Source organism: Pleurodeles waltl, chromosome 9, assembly GCF_031143425.1.
Source record: "Pleurodeles waltl isolate 20211129_DDA chromosome 9, aPleWal1.hap1.20221129, whole genome shotgun sequence".
Taxonomy (NCBI): Eukaryota; Metazoa; Chordata; class Amphibia; order Caudata; family Salamandridae; genus Pleurodeles; species Pleurodeles waltl.
In genome coordinates this window covers 893,083,254-893,104,722 of record NC_090448.1, presented here as the reverse complement: position 1 = coordinate 893,104,722, position 21,469 = coordinate 893,083,254, and the positions used below count along the sequence as shown (strand labels likewise).

General features: G+C 44.0%; 1 protein-coding gene across 2 annotated transcripts in view; it reads left to right on the top strand.

Moving 5' to 3' along the window:
• Positions 1–21,469, top strand: part of ASB2 (ankyrin repeat and SOCS box containing 2) — a 256,837-nt gene that overhangs the window by 90,922 nt on the left and 144,446 nt on the right. For both annotated transcript variants that reach the window (XM_069208232.1, XM_069208231.1), the window contains one exon: positions 6,050–6,216. In XM_069208232.1, coding sequence (XP_069064333.1) covers positions 6,050–6,216 — 167 coding nt within the window. The remainder of the gene's footprint in view (positions 1–6,049; positions 6,217–21,469) is intronic.

The window sequence follows — 21,469 nt, the reverse complement described above, 5'->3', positions numbered from 1 at the left end:
CTGCACAGCAGCCTCCTCAATTCTATTTTGACACACTTGAAAGGCATCTTAAATACCATGGCTTGTCTCATCAGTGGTCTGAAGAAATTTGACCACATAACCTCGACATTTAAGGAACTTTACTGGTTACTCCTCCAAGATTCATCACCATCAAGACCTGTTGCATCACCTACAAGGCTTTCAAAATGAAAAGCCCGAGATGTGTGGCTTAGAAATTAGCCATCCCAGGTAGATGACATGACAATAGGAGCTAAGGCATCACAAGTGTGAAACTGAAAAACAGCAAGAGAGAAGAGAGTAGACAGCAAGCCTGCAGTCCCAGCACCAAGAACAAGAATCCCATCATTATCAGAGCTGCTTCTGCTCTCCACAAAATTAGAAACAAACTGAAGACGTATTCCTTCAGAGAACATTACCCACCTCACCCAGTAAGCACACTCCCTCTCATCCACCTATCTGTTCTTAAAGTGTGCCTGGGGCTGTTGCCTTGATATGGAGCAGTCCGTTTCTTTCCAGCTAGTCTTGTGATATTAAAGTACACCTGCATATTTAAATACACACCGACACCTACAGCATTCTCACAACAGAAATTTGAAAAATAATTGTAGCTGCATGTTATTCATGTTTGACAACCTAGGTCAATTCTGGCTTTTTAGCCAAAAGCATCTTGCGTTATGGGTTATTTTACAAGCATAGCTCTACAGGTTGCAGCATGGAACAGGTAGTTGGCTGAAAGGACAAAGTCCTAGGCATGATATGGAACCACTTGAAATCTATGTTCAGTCTTACCTACTAGCCTTAAAAAAACCGGAATAACCCAACAATTCTGCACACACATCTAAGTACATTTAAAATCCCTGACTCACCGATTACTTGGTTGTCATACACAGGCTGCATAGATGTCACACCATATTAATGTTGCTAGCATATATAAGAATTTTAATAGAATTCAAATGGTGAAAAATTGTGTTAAGATGCAGCACACAATACACAGAATCTCTTGAATCGTGACCCAAAGTCAGAAGTTGAATGCTCTGTACTCAGATCCTGCCTCCCACAGGGCTGGACTCGGACAAAAACAGGTCTGGGCACCAAAATAAAAGTGTCCCACATTAGCAACATCAGATAGATAAAGAAATGACCCACATTTTCCAATCGAAGCAATTAGGAATTAAGTTGTAAAGGCATGCTATTTAAACATTTGGCGAGGTTCAGGATTCAGCATGCATTTTTTCTTGCTGCAGGGAATATCCTCAGTCATATCAGGGAAATATACATTACAAACTAGCCCACAAGGTCATAGAACAGACCCACAAACAGCCCACAAATTGTCCCACACAGTGGCATGTCAGGACAAGCCCTTCTGGCACTGTCAGATTGCCTTGTGTGTCAGTCAGACCATGTCTGCTGCCACCCATAACTGGATGTAAAGATTTCCTCTAAAACTGCATGCAAGCAAGTTAGAATTTGTGACCTGGGTATCATTGATACACATGGCACCCAAAGCTTGGTCCTGCACATTCTTTGTAGAGCTTTGGAGACACCATGGCATTTAATCTTACACTTGTATCCCAAACCAACATGGCTGTGAATACCTCCTTTATGAACTTAGAACATGTAGGGGACTCTTCAACTTCTTTGGTTTCCCTTACCTGTTTGAAACGCCCCTTGTCATTGTGTTTTTACTAGGTCGATGTTGCTGCCACATCAACCTAGCCCTCTGCACCCTACACTCTTCCCTATACAACAAGAACAGTTTCTTTCAAGGCCTTCTGCATTGATGCTTCACACTAAATAGAATAAGACCTTTTCTCCTGCAGAATGATGTTTCTATTGGCTTGTGTGCAGCCTCTGATAAAAGACCTATCTCTGTATTGAAATCCCAAAGTATGACAAATGTCATTCTGAAGACTAAACATTCTCCAGGCAAAACGTTGGACATGTACAATTACGTTTCACATGTCCTGATAGTGAAAAACTCCTACATTTATTTTTCACATTGCAAGTCCCTTGTCAATAGCATCCTCTACAAAGATGCAGGCTTGTGCATTGCAGCTCTTCAGAATTCCTGCTGCAATACACATCCCCGATACAGGCTCTCTCATTGCTCCACAAACCAGGTTTTATGGTATCTTTTTTCAGGAAGCTTACCTGGTCCCTGTATGCCTCCTGTGCTCCATTGCGTTCGGCCTAAACTTATGACTCCGTTCTGGTCTGGTGAGTCCAGGTAACCACAGTTGGCACTTACCTAAAACTTAAAAATTGACTTCTCCGGTTCTACTGATTGGATTTTTGTTGTTTTGGTCTCAAATAATTTATTCAATTTTACTCTATGTTTCTAAATTAGTGTGGGATTTACTTGTGTTGTGTTTGTTAGTTAATGTCTGCTCAAAGTGCTTCATAAATACTTTACATATTGGCTCTAATTTCAGCCTGACATATTTTGTGCCTAGCTACTAGTTGGTTGAGCACAGGTTAATTTGGGGTTTTCCTTTGTCTCACCCTAAGAGAGATTATGGTTGCTGCCCTCAACTAGTAACTGAATTTCCAACACTTAGGCTTTTGGTACAGTTTGAAACATTAAAGTTTAGACCATTGCCTGTGGATAGATTAGATTTGGAATGGTGAAATACTCTGGGAAGATATGGGTCAATTCTCCATCTGGTCATTGTGAGTATGGTTGGTGTTGGTTGCATTTTGTGGATGCTATGTGGAGTGGTGAGAGAAGTCCACCTTCCAGCCAACCCATGTGAGTGAGTGGAATCAACACCATTTGAGAGGGTGCAGGCAGTGCTGTCTGATGTTATTGGTTCACCTGAAGAGAGGATTTGTAAGAAATGGGAGCTTCTGGTTGACAAGGGTATGTACCTAAGACAGGCAGAACCCACCACTCTAGTCCGGGTAAGTTAGTTACACACTTAAGTTAAACTGTGCTCACCCCATGGTAGCTTGGCACAGAGCAGACAGGCTTAACGTATGAGGCAATGTGCAAAGTATTTGTGTAACACACACACAGAAACACAATGAAGACTCCACAAAAAGACTCCACACAGGCTTAGAAAAATAGGTATTATTTATATGAATACAATAAGACCAAAACAACAAAAAAAATCCAATCAGTATATCATAAGATATGATCTATACAAAGGTAAATGCCAAAGCAGTGCTTAATTCAAATGGGCTCTTTTTAGAGCCTTTACAGTAATTCTTCACAAATGACACAATGTTAAAGGTTTGAGACAGGATTTAACATGTCCCTATGCCCCCAGTACTTTTGGTGGATAATCACTGCTGCTGGGAATGCCGGTGGGTCTTGCACATGGGGCCCAAATTGCTGGGAGGTGAGTTGCGCTGTTCCATGGCTAGCAGGTGAGGCGGACAGTCATCCAGAATGTCGATGGGCCTCCCACACGGGGCCTGCGTTGATGGTAGGTGAGGCGCACTGCTGCGCGGCTAGCAGATGAGGCACACAGTCATCCAGGAATCAGGCAATCAGGAAGGCAGGGCCAGGGTGCAGACGCTAGTCAGGGACTCTTGCTGCAATGTTTCTCGAGCCCTCATAGATATAGGAGCACAGCCCTGTCTGATGAGTGGGTCAGAGCTGCTCCCTCAGCTTTCTCAAGTACAGAGGTGCTGCTCCTTCAGCACTGCTCTTCCATCAGTTGTGCACAAAACAAAACAGGGAAAGTTCATCTTCACAGAACAGTGTGGGGGCTGAGATGAAGCACCACTCTTTTTTCTCCGATGTGCCAGTGAGTAACAGGCACGATCCTGCAATGTGGAGCGCTGGCCCTGGTCGTAGGGTGCAGTGAGTTGGATGCACGAGGTCTTTAATGTCTCTGAAACCTCGAGGAGAAAAGGGGCCAAGCCAGCAAGCCCAAGGAGTGACTCTGGGTTTAGTCCTTGGCAGGGCTGAGATCAACAGGCAGCAAGGCAGCACACCAAAGCAGAGAAGCAGTTCTAGTGAACGGTCAATCCTGGCAGAGGGGCAATCCTTACAGCACACCAGTCTTTGCTCCCGCAAAGTTCTTTTCAGGGACAGTAGTGTACTCATTTCAGGGGATCAAAGACCCAGTACTTATATCAAAACGTGCTTTGATGTAGGGAATTACTTTGAATGGTTCCTCTGAAGTCTATAGGTTCCCTTTCAGCCCAGCCCGGGCTTCAGACTATAAGTGGGGGGTAATCATTCCTTTGTGCGTGTGAGCCCTTCCCATCCTCCCTGCCTTGGAAAATGCAGCATGCAGATGAAAGCAGATGCAGTTGAGTGCCCTGTGTTGTGGCTGTCTGCATTGTTGGTTCACCTTCAGAGGGGAGTTGCACAAATGTAGCTGTCACCCAGCCCAGCCAGACATGTGTTGGATACAGGCTGTCAGGAACACATAGAGGAGGGAGCAGTGAAATTGCCACTTTCTAAAAGTGTCATTTCTAAAATAGTAATAATAAATTAAACTTTACCAGTAAAGAAGATTTATTATTACACTTTCAATGACAAGAAACATGATGCAGCTACTTCTTTCTGATTAGGAATTACAGATTAAAAGTGTATTAAGGAATTCCCAATGCTGGCCTATGAGAGGAGCTGGCCTCAGAGTAATGAAAAACGACTTTGTGAGTTTTTCATTACCAGGACATGTAAAACCTAAAAGCACATGTTCTGCCTTTTACTTACATGGCACCCTGCCCTACGGACTACCTAGGGCCTACTTTAGGGGTGATTTATATGAAAGAAAAGGATAGTTTACACTGTGGCAAGAGGTTTGAAATGCCAAGTCAAAATGCCAGTGACACAGCACACACAGGCTCTGCAATGGCAGGCCTGAGACATGTTTACAGGGCTACTTAAGTGGGTAACACAATCAGTGCTGCAGGCCCACTACTAGCATTTAATTTACAGGCATGGGGTATATGGAATACCCTGTTTAAAAGGGACTTACAAGTAAACTAAATATGCCAAGTTTGGATACACCAATGTTACCATGTTTAGGGGAGATGCACGTGCACTTGGGCACTGGTTAGAAGTAGTAAAGTACTCAGAGTCCTAGCGCCAGCAAAAAGATACAAAGAAAAAACAGGAGCTGAAAGGCAAAAGGTTTGGGGAAACACCACCCTAAGGATGCCAAGTATAACAGGAGTTGGCACTAGCCACATTCCACCTCACTTCTATGAGTGTAATTGCAGTCTTCCATGTTTGTGCATCTTTAGTTCCATCACCCATGAACTGTTTTTTGGAGCCTGTGCGTCTCAATCCCGAAGTCTATCTTTCTATGTTATTCCTTGTCTCTCCGATATTGAGAAGTGGCTAATGAGAACAATACTATGGTGGGATGTGAGAGGCAGTGGTCTACATCGATAGAGGTGATGGCATAAGAGATTGAACGATCTCTACATTTCAGGAGGGGTGGGGTCTCTAGTTTCATGTCTTGTACCCTTTATTTTCTGGACCCTTTGTTTTCCAGTCCCAGAGTCTACCTGCCTTTATGAATCCTTGTCTCTCTAATGTAAAGAATCAGCTAATGAGAACAATGCTATGGTGGAGTGTGAGAGTCAGGAGTCTAAGTGGATGAAGATCAGTGGGTGTGAGCGCGTGAGTGTGTGGCATAACAGCCTGAGCTGCCGACGTCAGAGCTGGAGAAACCAGGTTTGAGTCTCAGTCTCTGTTCAACATCCTGGGATTCTGGGCAAATCAATTAATCTCCCTGTGCCTACAATTCAGCTCCTTGAGACCCTCACGGGTGATTTGTAGTGCTTTCAAATCCTGGGTTTATTTATTAATATCCCTATGTGAGAGGATGGGACATTCTCAGGTTCAGGCATTCAGACGTAAAATTGGAAGGTGGGAAAAGGAGGCAAGGCCTTAAAAGCTGATTGCCGTCCATGCTGGTTGATGTTCTTGAAGATACCATCCGGCAGATCAGAGAAGGTGCGAAGGATGAAATTGGCTGTATTGACTTTATATTAGAAAATGCTTTTGCTTATCTGTAAAGAGTACAGTCCCTTTTAAAAAAAATAAACTTTTTTGAACCATCATTCTTGTTGATTGTTGCAGGGAGAACGACCCTCTTATTATTGCAATCAAGAATGGGGATGAGCAGGCGTTAACAGGCATAATCCAGTCTGATCGAAATCTTTCTGAGGCCAACAAGGATGGCTGGCTACCAGTGCATGAGGCTGCCTATTATGGCAGGCTGGGATGTCTGAAATTACTTCTCAGAGGTAAGAAAACACAATGATGTCAAAGCTGCCGGCAATATATATGATATGTGTGAGGAGCTGGGTTTTAGGCATTATGGGGTGAGAACTCACTTTGGCCCCTGTGAGTGGGAAAGGGATGTCTTGCAGGGTTCTCATAATGGGAGTAATGCATTGAATAGTGTGACTAATTCAGTAGGGAGCTTTCCAACACTAGCTCCTCTTCAAAAACCTTTTCTTAGGGCTAATCAACATTACGTCTGGAAAAAACAATGATATTTGTTAGTCCTCCAAGAAATCAGTGCTCTTTAAAAGACTAGAATACTACTCTTTCAAAGAGAAATTTATTAATACTGCTTTTTCAAAGTATAATGGTTATGCAGCAAGGGATAGCAAAATAACTTAATTTTTATAATGTCAAGGTCTATTGAAGAACAATAAACTGATTTATACCACAACATGTCATCTTCTGGTCATTTTCTAGGGGCTTGGTTGCCAAGTGTTACAACTGATGGTGATAGAAGGATGTTAGATTGGATTCCCACTTTCTAACATTCTTCAGTCTTTAACAACTCACTGCTAAGCCTTGGTTGATTTCTAATGTGAATAAATCCTTAATCAGACATATTCTGAAAGACAGTTTGTTTCTCCTATAAGACTTGGGATACAAGTGTTCCAGACTCTAGTTTCTGGGATTCTATGGTCTGTATTTTCTATGATGCTATTCTTTAAAACTGGTTATTGGATCTGTTTTGCTTTTAGTAATCATAGATTCCTTGACAGTATGTGTTAGATCGCCAGTTTCTAAAGACATCCTTGACCTGGCTAAATTAGTCCCTAGTTTGGACCCTCTGCATGGTGCTTTGTTTGATCCTCCTGTCTTTGGAGTGTCCTCATAGCTGGTTTCACTTGTTTGCATTTTCCTAGGCTTAGGCACTTTTTGACTGTCTAGTTCGGTCCTTCTCACAGCCTATCAGTGACATTTTTTGAGAGTCTGGTCTGGATTATTTTGCATTAGCCCAGTGCACCCATATCAGGGTTCTTTTCCCATCTACCTAATGATCGGGTTTTAGGTGTGGGAGGAATTTTCGGAACATGGACAACTGTCAATTGATACCCTTGATCTCATTGATTATGGTTGCAAATGAAAAATCTGCTATGAATGTTATTGCCAAGTTTAATGCGTTCACAGTTGTTGCTGGGCATAGCCAAAAATTTGCGACCTTCTTCCAGCAGCAACTGTGCACAGAACACACCCATTTTACAGGTAGGGTGGGGGAAAGGAAGACTTCACATGGAATATTGTTTTCCACTTGATGGTAAACAAGGAAAAAATATATAATCAAATCTATAAAATTGCTGATCCTACAGATGTGTATTTCTTGATGTGCCGACATTCCACTCAAGTAAGGTTGGGGAAAACAGTGTTTGCGGGAAAGTTAAGAAAAACAGACATTTCCATAAGTACATCTTTAGTATGTGCAGGCGTATGTGCATGAAAGCTCACATTTACATCCATGGTGAATTTGGCCTGTGATGCCCCTTGCTCTCACATCCCTTAACTACTAAACTTTGTAGTTAACCTCAAGAAATATCCTCAATATAGGTGACAGTGAAAAAACTGAACATGTGCACAGAATTGAGAATGGCCTGCTTGCTTAGCTCCTTTCACACCAACATAATTCCAGTTACTGGAATGTGCATGCAAAAAGTGGAAGACCATAAACCTCTTCAGGCAACAATGGGTCTTGCTGACCTGAAGCAGCCGCTCCCATAGTCTCCCTACAATGATATTTATAATGAGAAAAACTCTCTAGATATAAAGTAGAATGTTGGAGGCAGCACTTTCTGGTTGGCTTAGGCGAGACCCTAGCCTGGCAGAACCCACCACTCTTGTAAAGGATGGGTGATTATACTCACTGTAGAACCTACGCTCACCCTTCGGTAACTTAGCACTGAGCACTCAGGCTTATAACAGGGGCAATGTGTAAAGCATTGGAGCAGCACTCTTACACAGCAAATACACTGAGCGTCACAAAAGAGACTTCACATGTTGTGTATGTAATGAAGATTTGTATTCAAAACAGACATTAATTAACATGACATATGCATCATGTATTTCTGGGCATAAATCACATTCAGAAAAAAAAGCAGTACTAAGCCAAACTGTGTTAAAACAACATCAGCAATATGTACACTTGGTCAGAAAATACTACTTTTCCTCCCAACACCCCCATGCGATGCAAAACGTTGTTAGCCCGAGACCTACCCTCGCAATAATTCCAATTCAACACCACACAATTAAAGGGTGCACCCCGGTTCACCTCTATAGCAGCAATGTGTACACACAGTTATTTGCAGCACTTTTAAATAACCTCATGGTCCTAGGCGGCACAGGCAAAAACCAAAGTCAACTGTGATAATCTTTTGGTAAGGAAACAATGTGCAGGGCAACACCACCATGCGGTGCAATTGATCACTGGAAGTCACTCCCACACACTCACTTCACAAGGTTACGCGGTGCCACGGATATCAGGCAGGATCGTATACCATACACTTGCATGCACTCGCTCCCAGCACCCTAATGCAGTGCATTGATATGTGGCAGGTCAGTGGTCACTGTACTTGCAGACCCTGTGCACCCAAACTCTCCTCCACCCTTCAACCAACCAATTCTACCCCACTCCCACAGCTGTAGATGAGAGAAACCTTTCCCTGGGTACCAGGCCGCTCACGGCCGGAGTTACACTTAATCAGGGTCCTGAGGAAAAGGTGTGGGAAAAAGTAGATACTACGCTGTTCAGGCAGCAGTCGACAAATGGAGGTTTTGCCCCCACTCAGGAAGTTCACTCAAAGGTCTCCGCACCGAGCGTTTGGGCAGAGGCTCTGTTCTGCAAAGCACAGGGAGAGGATCACTGCAGGACATACACTACACACAACATCGCCCAGCCAAGCCGGGCACTCCAGTGCATGAATCCGCTCCTCCACGTCCCACTGAAAATGGGGCACAACGTCTGGTGCGCAATGACTTAAGTCACACCAGACAATCCCAATCACAAACGAAGAGTTACCATTTTCGTACCTCCCTGGAATGAGGCACAGCGTCTGGTGCGTAATGACTTGAACTGCACTAGACAAATCCGGTCACAGGAAGAGTTACCAATTCTGTACCTCTCTGGAATGAAGCACAACATCTGGTGCTCAATGGGTAGAGTCACCCCAGACAATCCCAGTCTCACATGAAGATTTACCAAATTTATACTTCCCTGGAATGAGGCACCACAGCTGGTGCTAGATGACTTGAGTTGCACCAGACAATCATGGTCACACATGAAGATTTATCAAATCTGTACCTCCCTGGAATGAGGTACAACATCTAGTGCACGATGACTAGAGACGATCCAGACAATTCCAGTCAAACACAGAGTGCAAGTTCAGCAGCGCCACACAAAGTAGAATGTGGCACCGCTCCAGCTATGCCCCCACCTCCGAGGGTCATAATGAGCATGCAGTCAGCGTGTCGCACAAGAGAAATGTGGAATGGCCGATGAAGCATGCGATGTGAGGTCCCACAACCGTTAAACCTGCCCACCACCAACAAGATGCTTATACGTTTCGAGGTTCCACGATGCAGGGCCACACTCCTTGAATATGGGCTGTTACTGTGGGGCTCCTCACCAAGCAATCCAGTCTCCAGTCACAATACTTGTTTCCACGCTTGCATCGCTGCTATCAGATGGGATCCAGCAGACGACATTGGCACTTAAGAGGTCACCACTCTCCATATGTGACAGGAAGAAGGTGTAGGTCTCTCGCAGTAGGTCTTTGATGTCCCTGAGACCTCCACAAAAGAACATGGGCAAGACAAAAAGCAGTAATTGCTCCTTGTTCACAACAGATTCCTCTGGCAGTGTGACCATGCAGCTCCGGTCCTGCGTTCCCACAAGGGCATCTCTAGTTTGCTGCAGCGTGGCAGCAGTAGTTATACTGTAGTGTGCCTTTGAAGTTGGTGGTGCTTCAAAGGGTTCCCCTTTCAACCACAGATTTCTCCCCTAAATTTGAGTCCTGTCTGCTATGGGGCCATCGAATGCAGATCTTTAGCTTTAGCTTGCCATGATTTGGCTCCGAGATGCCAAGTGTTAAAACCTCTCCCTCCAATCTAGCCAACCAGAAACTCAAATGGCAGAGGTCTGCCTCTCCAGTTGTGTGCCTAATATTTATAGCTGACACTGTGGAATGCACAGATCTGCTACCCCATCCTATAGTGTGAACTCGAGTTGAATTTAAAAGGCACACAAAGCATTTTAGGGCAGATAAATTCCCACTTTCTAAAAGTGGCGTTTCTCATTTATTATTGACAAACCACCTTTACCATAGGAAAAGGATTGTCAGAACAATTTCAATTATAGGAAATATTATGAGGCTACTCCACTGCAATCCACTATTGCAGTTAGGAGTAATTGTAAACTTTCCCCATAGTAGCCTATGGACGGAGTAATCTTCCGTGGTAGTGAAAACACACACAGGTATTCACTCCCCGGGCATATGTGCACTGGCGCACACACAAGCCTGCCAGGGACAGGCTGACCACATTTTTAAGAACACCACTGGTGTAAGTGTGCTCACATAGGCCTTCTATGCCAGGCTGAATATATGTTTAAAAACACCCTAAGTGCAAGTGTGCACAGACAGGCCTGTTATGAAAGGCGGGATACATATTTAAAAACACCTTTGGTGCAAGTGTGCACACAAGGCCAGCACCACTTACTAACAGATATAGGAAATGCATCTGCACTTACATTGTACTTACAATGGGGAACTGGCCCATGGCCTAAGGCCACTAAGAGAGAATCAGCAAAATCTGCTAGAAAAGGCAAAAGTTTAAGGGAACGACTACCTCATCGTGTCATCTCTAACATGGAACCTACTGGATTTAATATGGTAAACACGGCATAACCTGAAGGGGAAATCTCAAATGTTCTACTGGTAGCCCAAATAGCAGCTGATATCTGAGGCAGCGGTTTAAAGAGCTTCAATTCAATGTATAAAACAATTTGAATTGATTTTGATAGAAGCCAGCATCTAAGACCAAACACGCTCCACTGGAGCACTTCCCTTCGTCTTGACGGCTCTCATGATCACTAGCCGGTAATTCTCGTGTCGAGGACTCGGGTGTTGAGGAAATACTCCCTCATTTCATCACTGCACACGGTGTGATGAATCAGCTCATTTGTTCATTTAAAGAATTTCTGTGAGCTTCTCTCTCCTTGCCCACACACGTCACCGTCAAAGAGGTATTAGGTAAGCAGGTGCTTTATTGCGCTGTCATGTCATTCGGTTTTAGTGCCAGACATCTCTTTCACAAGTGTTCAGTGGCCTCACTCACCCTCAGCCTGTCTAACTCTTGTTTGTCTTTCGCTGAAAAGAGAGTTCTGGGAACAGCTGCTCGACCCTAGACACGTCTTAGGTCGCCATCCCAAAGGCATTGGCGCTTTGACCTTTGGGGACTCCTGGGGTTGTGGAGCGCTGTAAAAGTGCACGAAGTCAGCCAGTTTGTTATCTGACGTCAGGTACACGGCAGTGGTGGACCCACTCAAAGAGTGTCAATTATCGAAGAAATACTGATTAACACAACAATGTTATTTGCCAAATCTCTTTTCGCGCACGTTTTCTTTTTCGAGCTCCTTGATAAACAACTTTTAACCAAGCGGTCAGTAGTATTCCTTCAATGTGCCCACGACATTTTGCAAGTTATTTACAATGTTTATGCCCATCTTCTCCAAGAGAAGCTGTTCCAAGCATTCACAAAATGTTTGATAAAATATTTTTAAAATATACTCCTCGTGCCTCAGTGTACCCTCCTCTTAAGGCCTCTTGTTCTGTAAGCAGTGTGCTGCTAAAAATAGTTGCTTATCGGATTGTTCGTATCCCTCGTAGAATGAGCTTGTTTCCTCCTTCCCCTCTACGTACAGTATATGAGCTACGAGGAGGATATTTATATAGCGTTTTTTAAAGAGCTAGATACCGACTTGAACTTGAGTAATAAAATAGTTCATTCAATTTGTTGAACAAACGGTAGAATCTTAGAAAAATAGGTAAGGAATTTCAAAACTCTAACCGAAAACCGTATAGTTTGCCAGCAGCGCGTCCCACCAATTATCATACTACGTTACTTAAAAAGAAAAACAGAATATGCTTGTTACCCTTAATGCCGAATTGCTGAAGAATCCAGAATTCAAACATTGCTCCAAGCAGTGCTTGAAATGGAAAAATAGAAGTGCAGGTATCCTATACCAAAGTTCGTACTTGTTTCATAGAAGCTCTGGTATTCTCCAATTAAAAGTACAGCACCTCTGGTCAGAGGTGCAGGATATCTCCCTCTCAAAATAAAGAAGTGCAGGCACCCTTTACTTGACAGTACCAGCCCATTCTGGCTGGCTTTAAGGCGGTGCAACCGGTGCAGCTGCACCTGGCGCTGACTTTGGTGGGTGGCGCTGTGTTTAAAAGCACACTTACACCTTTGTGTGTATAGCAGTTTTTTGGTAACAATAAACATTTCTGAATAACTCCGATGATTATTGTTACGGCTGGTGAGAGATCGATATTTTGTCTAATGGCAGTTTTGACTCACTATAAAGTAGGCAGAGGGTTAATCTGCCTGCTGCAAGAGCGTGTACTCTGCAGGTCACAGAACTGAGTGAGAGTGAACTATGAGTAGTACTATAAAAAAATGAAATATAGGTTGTAGAAGGCCTGTGGAGAGTGGAGGGGCGCTGTTGGAGAGTGACAGTGAGGGAATTCCTGGAATAGGAGGTCATGGGAAGCAAATAGAAAGCTGCACTGGGCGCCACCAGCGCTTAAGCTGGCCCTGGGCCCATTTAAAGCCCCTACTTCAGGTCCATAGAATCCTTCAAATGTACTACACAAATGTTGGTTACATGGTGTAACAAAGGGGGTAGGGAGTTATTTATCCGACATGGCAGCTGCCATCTTAAGGAGCTCTGCTTGGAGCCCACATCATCCAACATTATCTGAAATGGGGCCAGGCCCCGATAGCACCTCAGACCTTAATAAGTAAACTTACAAGAGGACGTGAATCTGTCGATGAACCTTTTGACCAACGCTTGAGATGTTCCCTCTATATAGACCCCTTACCAAAACCGATCAATAACCAAAAGTCAATTATAATCATCAATTATCAGTAATAATAATATTAGTAATCAATAGGAGTCAGTAATTGACGCACCATGACCTTGTAGACATGAATAACAATACCTTTTATATAAAAGTTTGAATATTTATTTCCCTATATTAACAATGCTAATGTCACGTAAATTAATCTGAAAATCAAATGATAAATATATATAAACAACACTGGCTGTCTGAAGCTTCTAAAGAAACACAATCTAATCATGGCTTGAGCATGTGCAAATTAATAGCAAGAGTAGCTGTGCAAACGATATCACATACATTTCGTTTCAGCAAAGAAAATACCTCAAATGTTATTCCATATAGCGAAGTACATCAGTGAGCTCCCTAACTAGCATCAGATTAGAATTAGCATGTTGGGCTTCATGCAAAACAATTTAGTCAACACAAATTTAGAAAACCTCTAACTATGGCTGTATCAAAATACTGAAGTTGGTACTTAGAAAAAAAAGCAAATATAAGTGACAAACATCATTACATCTCTATGCCTAATCCTCAGTGTGGATCAGCAAGCAGTGTCAGTCTTCGTCCTCAAGACTTCAGTCCGGTTAGCAAGACATCAGGCAAAGTTCAGAAAGGCAAAGTCTTTGAGCATTAAAGTTAAGCATGTCTCTTCTCAAGACGCTCAAGAAAAGTATTGTATTTTTGGTAAGGTAGAAAATAGGCAAAAGCGGATAAAGGATAAAGGATGGTATCTCCTCGGTGCAGTCCCGATTAGTTAGATTTCCTAAAACTACTTCTCCAATCCCCATTTGTCAAGGGATCGCATGTTCACACTTTTGTCCAATAAAACTAAAACATCTCATCTACAATTTCTACTAGTACAAGATTTATATGTCGATAATTGGTTCCTTCTGTAGTGTTCTCACCCATCCGGCTCATCACGTAACAATATTGTTGCAGCTTATGCTCCAGTCAGTGTGGACATTGTTCTCCTCCTGAGAAAGTCAGTCTTAAACATGTTACATCTACATTGTTTCATTCTACAGGAACAACATCTCCTAGTAAGCAGTTCTAATGAGAAAAAACCTTTAGCTACGAGCACATTAGGTTAGCACAGTGGAAACTTACCATTTAATTCTCTAAACAGCCATTTTATTAAACGCGCAAGAAACGAAGCTGCACATGAGGCCGTGCCACTAGGCCAAGACCTCAGCTAAGTTAGGGCTTTCTATTAATAATGCTAATACATGATGCATAACCCCAAATATGACATATTACTACATTAATCAGACAAATGCTCAATATTTCATATTAATAAGTATACTTCGTGAACATTGACGGCCACTCATCGTGATCACACTTTCAAATGTGTGCAATATTTTCTATACAAATTCAACACTCAGGATACATGAATATTAATTAATAATTCTGTTAAAAACTCTTGCGCTAGCATCCCCCATCATTGCCAAATGGGCAGTGAGCTGCTGTGACAACAGAGGGGCTGCTGACAGAGTGTGAGGGGCAAGGTGACCTGCAGCCAGGGACGCGACAGCGCATGCTGCTGCAGAGCCCATTCCCCCGTGATAGGGCTTTGTCCTAGCTGCAGGGCTCAATCGAAGGCTGGATGAGTGCTGCACAGTGCAGTGCACCCTGTGGTGTGCTGCAGCAATGCCAACAAATATCACTGCAAGCTTGAAGAGCGGCCTGGACTGGGCTGCGCAGTGAGTCATGCCACGTGTTTCATCAATTTAACACGCAGACTACCCCTGGCACCTCATCTCCATATAAAAACACAGTGCCGGCCATGCGGCTTGGGGGGGACACAGAAGAGAACACTACACTACTGAAGCGGACTGCCCCAGGTAGTAGCTTTGCGGCTTGCATTTCCAGCCCAGTCATACCCCACCAATGGGCTGCTGCCACTTTATCACACTGCTAGCATGAGTGGTACAAGAGAAACTGAAAAGTGTGACAGTGGACCGAAGAGCAACAAAGGATTGCGTGGCCTCTATTGGCAGCATCTCTGACTTTTATATGTGGAATGCATACCTATCTCTGTGCTTCAAAACGTGCCTTGCATTTTGGCCCATTCTTGTCACCAAGGGCTGCATGTACACCAGGATGGTAGTGTGCATGTGACTGCACAAATGGGGGCATATGTTGTGGGTTAGGTGGGCATAATTGTTGTCTGCATAGCCGCTATTTGTTGTTGCTATGCTGCTAGAAAATGAAGATGATACATCTAGCCACACTGTACAGGTTGCTGTCTGTTGTGGGCTGTTGGACTATAAGGCTGCTCACCTTAATTCACATAGTGCTGACCCAGCGACACCAGTCCTGCTCTCCCTTGGATGGGAAGATTACAAAATTTGCACAGACCCCTGCTGGAGGACGACAGCCAATATACCCACCGTCATCTAAGGCAGCCATGCAGGAAGCTGCAGCTCTACTGAGCTCACTTGATTGGGTGCATTGATTCTCTAGACAAACTAGACATGTTACAGGCAGCTATAGCAAAAACTGTCATGGCTTTGGAGTCAACGATAGACACATTATCAATTGAATTACCCAATTTACGTAGAAGCTGATTTAGGGCAGTTTTGCACCAAAAAGTATAAATAAGGGCCCAAGTCTAGGACCATAACAAGCAATTGAGATTCAGGGAGGGCAGATTGGAAGATGCAGAATGCTGCCCATGACGCAACAATCTATGCATAGTTGGACTTCCTGAAGAGCTTGAGGGCAGTGAAGGCACTTGTTACAAAGAAGATTGGTTGAAATCAGATGCTGCACCTCTGTCTTTGTTCCTGCTGTTTGCGGTGGAGCCTGCTCATGGAGTGTCCGTGAGACACCTACTGCCTGGATCTACTTCAAGGCCAGTAGTGACAAAGATCCTAAATTACAGTGACCGCAACACCTTCCTGGTGTTTGCTAGGAAAATAAGCTGCATTAAGGTTAATACACCAAGGTGACAATTTTTCTTGACTACACTGTTGCTGTGCAAGATAAGCATCCCCCTTTTCTGCAAGTTAAGAAAAAGCTGCTATCGCTTAACCTATAATATGCACTAATGTTCCCAGTAAAGCTTCAAGTGGTTGCTAATCACCAATCTGAAAACAGCGTGGCACTGGGCAGAGACAGAAGAATCATCTGGGGTTGCGTCCCTGCAGCATGACCTACTGATATGCCAAAACCTCAAGTCAGCTGACTAGAGGGGCACGATAATTGCCTGCAAAGGATAGGATGGAAAAGCCCTTCCCTCTCTCAAGTGCAAGTGGAGTAACAAAGAACTCCATCCCAGTTATTATCTAATTCTGCTACTTCTGGAGATGATGCACCATCAAAAGGAGAAGACTTGAGTGCAACACCTACTCTTTGGTTACACCACAAAAACCGAACGAATTAATTTAAAGCAAGACTATCCTTTCCGAAATGTTATTGATAAGTGAATGTATACCCAGAAGGATGTGTTAATTTCTGCTTTACTTTGTCCTGTCTTACTCATAATATTATATGCTTGCCCTTGTATGTTTAATAAGGATGCTCATACGGAGGTTTATTTCTATGGTAGAAGATTGCAGTGACTTGCAGTCATGTTCGTCCTTCCCCTGCTGTTAGATTAGGGGCGTACCAGTGGCGGTCGGTAATTTTAGGAGGCAGGGGGGCAGGCAGCACACTCATTCATTCACACACGCATGCACATCCATTCACAACACTCATCAACATTCAAACATACCCGCATGCACCAAACATTCATTTAAAAAACACACACACTTACCTTCACCCACACACACACACACCTTCAGCCACGGAGGGCCCAGGAGGGTTGGGACTGCTGCCTTCCCTCATTGGCTGACCATAGGTCAGCCAATGAGGGAAAGCAGCAGTCCCAACTTTGTCACAGAGTGGGATGGGGTCAGTGAGAATGCTGACCCCTCCCCACTCTGTGACGAGGTGTCACTGATTGACACTCACCCTGGGCGCTTCAGGGCTTAAACCTGAAGTGCCCAGGTCGAAGTCAATGGGTAAGGGCCTCGAGGCACCTTTGCTGAGCTGAGGAGGTCACGCCCATAGGAGCTGTGACCTCTTCAGCCCAGCAAAGTTCAGCTCAGACAGCCAGGAGTCTGCAAATAAAGGACAGGCCGCGACTGGGGCATACCTCATTAATTCAATTACAAGTGGGCTACAGTAAAAAGGGTCACTTTTTCCATCTCCTCACCCCATTACTTGTCCTGAACTAGGTTGGGAATATGACAGAGTTTTCTTGCAAATACTGTTCTTTTACAGATAAGTTAGGGGATCTGTCCAATGGGGTGAGTGGGCATTTACCAACCATGGTTATGCATCCTGATTTGTTTTGTTAATAGATTACAACCACATACTCAACTATCCCTGAGCTTCCTGAAACACGTAAGAAATAATGCATTGGGGCAATTTGTCTTACACCCTCACACATTACTTATTCTTCACAATTCCAAACCCTGTATAGGACGGCAACATGGAACAGCAGGGGGATGAATTTGATACAGAAATGATACAGAATGCACTCGGATTTAACAGGGTGGAAAATCCAGATTGCCTTCCTACCTGGGACCTACCTTATGCACAAAGAAATACCCAATTTACAGCCTAGGTGTTGCAGGCAAACATTCAGCACAAGGTACTTGGCATTTGTTAGTGAGTGCTTAATTTTGCTCAAAGCTAATGTCCCATTTAAGGTGGAATAAACACGTATTGATGAAGTATGTAAGGACACTGAGGGATATCCACTTCAGTGCATACCACTCAGTGCCCTTATATACTTATGTCGGGATGCCAAGGGGTGCACTACAGTGATTTAAACATGGCTGGAAGCGAGAGAGTCCCTCTATATTTTTAAAGCTAGAGGGGCTGCTCCCTCTTCCAGCCCTGTTTAAAATCAAACAGTGCTGATTTAATTCCACCGGCAGAATTCATTTGTAACTCTGCATTACATGAGTAATACAGAATTACTAAATTACTCCAGTTCCACCAGTGGAATAAAACATTCCACCCACCCCCAGTTTGTATTTGTGTCCCTAATACTGACCAGTCCACCTACTAGCACAAATTGTCAACTTGCCTGGCTGATTGGGTGCAGCTACTCTGGATCATTGGAGTAGACTTCAGTTGTGCTCGTGGTATTCTGGAGGTTTGCTCCCACACGCCCCTCCCTCACACACAATTCTAGGGGACTACATTGACCTGATAATTGGGAACTAGGGGACACGTGGCAATTATGTAATCCAACCAAGCAAGAGTATCTAGTCTACTCTGCAGTTTATGTTATGCATTTCAGCCGAGACAGAATAGTTTGCTCACAGGGGCAGCACATGCTTATTTCCTTTATAACATATAAGCCTAAAACTGTCTCTGACCACAATGCGCCTCAGACGAAAGTACTTGAGGCAAAGCGGTGACATATGTCCCAGCAAGTTGAATGCATGTCACTGTGTTGGAAGCTGATATGTTTCTATATACATTAGCGGAACATATTACAGTTTTTTTTCAGAGAAAATGAAAGGACAGCATCTTTACCAATAATTTTTTTAACATTTAAAGGTACCAACAATGGCCTTTGTACTCAGACCAATGCTGGAGCTAGGCAGACGATCACTAGGGACGTCCCAGAGATGGAAACTACTGTGCACCCCTCCCAATACAGCTAGAGTGCTTAGAAGAACTCTGACAACCGAAGACCAAATATTATGATAACATTGAATAACAACAGCCTCTCACATCATTATTAAAACTTTGTGTGGCCTGAAATAGTCTGAATTTCCTCACTTGGAGGTGTAGGATGGCAATAATTAGGTGTTATGTTGGTATTCTCGTTGGCTGCCCTGGAAGGCGAAATGTTTGGTGCAGGCTGCAATGGCCTTCCGAGACAGCCCTGGCACGTATTCTTTAATAAATGAAGCAATCTTCAAATAACGCTAGAGTTCACACAAAGATGGTAAATGTAATCGATTTTTTGACTGTCACGTCGCTTGCAGGGCTTGTCATGTTTCCCCTTAGTTAGTTACTACACCTTCTGGTGTGGATGTGTTTACAGAAGCTGAAAGCAATGAGGCCTTTTTAGAGTCAAGAACTGTGAGAGCATGCGCTAGCTCATGCATCTCGCTTGCAAGACTCTGGTGTGAACTAAAGAGGGCTTGGAACCTGACTGTTGCTCACCATTTGTGGGCTTGAGTGACAATTCTTTACAGCCTCGTAATTCATCACTGAAGGCCAAGCATCATTTCTGTACCTGTCTGTGGAGCAGTGACCAACCACTGATTGATTCAATTTAATCACTGTCCGTCCACTGCTCCCCACATGATTCAGGTATTTCTTTTTAACTACTGGGGCCCGCAAACAGAACAGGTGTGACTTGTAAACAGCATGTTCAGCAGACAAACAAAATTGCAAAGTTTTATTTTCTATAGCTAACGCTCTTCTTTTTTTTGCCAGGTCTTCTTTTCTCACTTTGCACTCATGTTTTGTTTTGTTTTTGCTCGTGGTCTCTGTCTCAAAAGATGACTATTACATTGTTCTAAATATTGCAAAGCAGCATTGTTTCTTTTTTACATGTAATTTCCGAAATTATGCATTGACCCATAATCGTGCAGTACACCCCAATCCACCCCACTCCAATCCATGCCAACCTACCCCATGCCAATGCACCCCACTCATACCAGTCCACCCCAATCAATCCTATTGACCCCAGATCATCAAATTCCACCCCACTCTAATCCACCCCCCCCCCAAACCAAACCACCCCCCAACCCTCTCCGGTCCACCACACTCCAATCCCCCCAACCCACCCCACTCCAATCCGAAACAATCTGCCCCACTCCAATCCGAAACAATCTGCCCCACTCCAATCTGCCCCACACCAGTGCAAAATAATCTGCCTCACTCCAGTCTAAACCAATCTGTCCCCCAACAATCTGCCCAACTCCAATCTAAAACAATCGACCCCATTCCAAACCAAAACAATCTGCCCCACTCCATTGTGCCCCACTCCAAACCAAAACAATATGCAACGCTCCAATTTGCCCCACTGCAATCCAAAATAATCTGTCCTACTCTAATCTGCCCCATGCCAATTCAAGAAGTCTGCCCCATTTCAGTCACCCTCATTCCAATCTGCCCCACTCCAATCCAAAACAATCTGTCCTCTCCAATCTGCCCCATTCCAATCCAAAACAATCTGCCCCATTCCAATCTGCCCAGCGCCAATCCAAAAAAATCTACCCCACTCCAATCCAAAATAACCCGCCCCACTCCAATCCAAAACAATCTGGCCCACTCCAATATGCCCCACTCCATTCTGTCCATCTCCAGTCTAACACAATATGCCCCACTCCAATCTGCTCCACTCCAATCTGTCACATTCCAATTTGCACCACTCCAATCCAGAACAATCTGCCCAACTCAAATCCAAAATAATATGCCCAACTCCAATCTGCTCCACTCCACTCTGACCCACTCGAATCCAAAACAATCTGCCCCATTCCAATCTGCCCGACTCCTATCCAAAACAATCTGCCCTAACGCAATCCGCCCCACTCCAATCTTCCCCAATCCAATCTTCCCCAATTCAATACAATCCAACTCAGCTCACCCAATCCATTCCACCCCACCCCAGTCTACCCACTCCAATCCAAAACAGTCTGCCCCACTCCAATCCCAAAAATATGCCCACTTCAATCCGCCCTACTTCAGTCTGCCCCACTCCAATCCAAAACAATCTGCACCATTCCAATCTGTCCCCCTCCAATCCAAAACAATATGCCCCCTCCAATTTAAAACAACATGCCAAACTCCAGTCTGCTCCACTTCAATCTGACACACTTGAATTCAAAACAATCTGCCCCACGCCAATCTGCCCCAATCCAATTCACTCCACCTCGCTCCAACCTAATCCACTCCACATCAATCCATTCCACTCCAATCCAATCCACCACAATCCACCCACTCCATTCCAAAACAATCTTCTGCAGTCCAATCTAAAAAAAAATGACCTACTCTAATCCAAAACAGTCTGCCCACTCCAATCCAAAACAATCTACCCCACTGCAATCTGCTCCACTCCAATCTAATCCAACTCACTCCAATCCAA